Source organism: Saccostrea cucullata, unplaced genomic scaffold (assembly GCF_032062105.1).
Source record: "Saccostrea cucullata isolate Sc308-1 unplaced genomic scaffold, CSIRO_AGI_Scuc_v1 ctg191, whole genome shotgun sequence".
Taxonomy (NCBI): Eukaryota; Metazoa; Mollusca; class Bivalvia; order Ostreida; family Ostreidae; genus Saccostrea; species Saccostrea cuccullata.
This window is the reverse complement of record NW_026935443.1, coordinates 476,424-479,216: the sequence shown is the minus strand read 5'-3', so window position 1 is coordinate 479,216 and position 2,793 is coordinate 476,424. Positions and strand designations below refer to the sequence as shown.

Below are 2,793 nucleotides of genomic sequence, written 5' to 3'. Positions count from 1 at the left end.
CACAATTCATTTTCTTTCAAGCGATTTTTAGCCGGGTTTATCGCTTGCAGAGCATTGCCCAGCTTAATATGGTACACACTCAACACAATGGTGTTTTTTCCCGATCGTGTCGTTTCCTAGAAGGAAGTCTTTACCCTTAACAGCCTAAAGATTATCCTTTACCGATCGGATCAGATTTCATCGACCGACACGAAGAGGAATCCTTTGCGTTCGTACAGGGACCGCAGCAGATTCGTCTATCAAACATGTGGAGATTGCTTTCCAACTATTATGAGAAAAGGCTGTATGACCTGATGCAGTATCGAATTTGCTAACTCATACGATTCACAGCCTGCACCACCTTAAAAATGTCTGTAATAGACGATAATAAAATGGAGGCAATATCTGGAGCGGGGAATGCGGGTAACGATGATGATGACGGGATTCCTCTCTATATACCACTGAATAAAATTTAATGATTTTTGATTACCTAATTGATAAAGTCAACATTGCGCACGAGGGACACCAGGGCGTAAGTCGTACAAAGGCATTCTTGCGTTCAAAGACATGGTTTCCTGGCCTTGACGTTGCCGTAGAAAATGCTCTTAAACAATTCTAGCGTGTCAACGTATAACAGACAGGCAGATTCGCTTTGAACCTTTCCAGATGTCGGACATGCCGTCAGGACCTTGGGAGAACCTCAGCGCAGACTTTTGTGGCTCGCTTCCCACGGGTGAATATTTGTTCGTAGTGATTGATGAATACTCGCGATTTCCTGTTGTTGAAATCGTGAAATCAACTTCCGCTAACACAACCATACCCGTATTGGACAAATTGATCTCTACATTGGGCGTACCAAAAGTCATAAAAACCGATAATGGAAGCCCATTCAACTCCCATGCATTCAAGGAGTTTGCCGAGAACATTGGTTTCCATCATCGACGCATCACTCCAAGATGCCTGAAAGCTAATTCCCAAGTTGAATCGTTCAATAAGCCAATGATGAAAGCCGTTCGTGCCGCACACATTGAAAGAAAGAACTGGAAGCAAGAGCTATTCAAATTCCTTCGCCAGTACAGGGGGACGCCTAACCCATCAACCGGATTTGCACCGTTCTTACTTCTGTTCAATCGTGAAACTAGGACCAAACTTCCTCAAGTTCCGACACATAAATCAAATGCTGTCGACGAACTGATGAACTTCATTGTGGTGATGTCGTCCTCATGAGGAATGAACAAAGGAACAACAAGCTTGCCCCAAATTTTGACCCACAACCGTATACCGTTATGGCCAAGAAGGGAAGTATGGTATCCATGTCTCCTGAACCAGGAATGGAAAGACTTACTACTCGTAACACATCGTGTTTCAAACGAATCCCGAACACTCTCGCTCGTGGAACCAGAACTTACAGAAGGAGAGGAACTGATACTCGAACGCAAGTTGAAAAACACATCTGTGCAAGATGTTGCTCTGAATGTGACATCGGAAACAAAACCGAAAACAGTACCGTTATCAGACAAACCTGTCATTCCAGTCAGAAATTGAGCGGAACCGTACACCACGCGATCGAGTCGAATCGTGCGGAAACCTGCAGCTTTGAAGGACTTTGTTAAATAAACTTGCATATTGTTTTATGTTTTGGTTTAAAGATTGATGTCAATTTTCTAGACAATATTGCAAAGTCTCTCAATTTGTAGTACTAGTCAATTTCATTGTAAGTGTAATTTTTTAGTTGTGTATTAAATTGTATTTGTGTTTGCTGTCAATTTCAATTTATGACCAAATTTCATATCTGAGAAAAGGAGGAATGTAATAACTGCATATTATTCATTTACATTATTGTTACTATTTTAATGGAACTATTTCTTATTGTGTAATGTTTAACCTTATTACTCTCTAGTTTCCCGCCGTTATTCCACATGCTTTGTGTATGCGTATGAATATCATCCTACAGAATAAAATGTCAGCATCCAGTGTACATGTTCTTGAGTGTACCAATATTTAAGACCTACCCAAGTATTACATGCACCTCTTATTTTACTTTTTGATCTGACACTTATTTCTGGTCTCCTAGAGCAAAACATAGATTTAGTCATTATATAGTCATATAAGAGGCGGGGGTATCATTTAGTGCTTACATTCTCTAGTATCGTTATATTATACATTAAATGAGTGAACGTTAAGGATTTGTGGTCGTCTTGTCCTATCAAGCTTCACAGTACAGTATCATTAGCTGACCCTCAATTAAGGCATTGTCCTACGTTACTGATTTTGATAATGATAACATCGATCTACGACTGGACACACGAAATTTTGATCAAGTATAAGAATGATATTCATATAGTTGCAACAATCAGATAACCTAAAAATCAATAGCGCTGTGCTTTATTGCTTCAGAGTCTGCAACATTCCAACTTTTACGTTTTCTGCGGATAGTTTTATGCAAATTGAATCAACTTGAACTGTTATTTGACCTTATTTCGAATAAACTAAATTAAATGACACTATGTATATTGAAATAGATTCAAGTATATTCTTTACATTTTTGGAAAACATTATTTGCACGTATTTTCCCATCGCACGTGAACAATGAATATCTTTTTCATTAATACTTCATTGTCTTTAACAAATTTTCATGGAGAAATATGGCAGATGCCCTATGTGGAATTCGAAATAGATAACTACACCAATTCCTTTGATTTCTCAAAGTCCCTCCCAAAAAATTAAGTATTGTTTTTTAGAGCTTACATATCGGAGATAAGTATTGTCTTGATATTATTTCAATCTTTGAAAGAAAATATGAACATTAACACT

General features: G+C 38.4%; 1 protein-coding gene across 1 annotated transcript; it reads left to right on the top strand.

Moving 5' to 3' along the window:
* The first annotated feature begins 645 nt into the window (after positions 1–645).
* On the top strand, positions 646–1,206 carry LOC134242891 (uncharacterized protein K02A2.6-like). The gene has a single exon (XM_062725093.1). It carries the CDS (start codon positions 646–648, stop codon positions 1,204–1,206), a length of 561 nt encoding a protein of 186 aa, XP_062581077.1.
* The last annotated feature ends 1,587 nt before the right edge of the window (positions 1,207–2,793 follow it).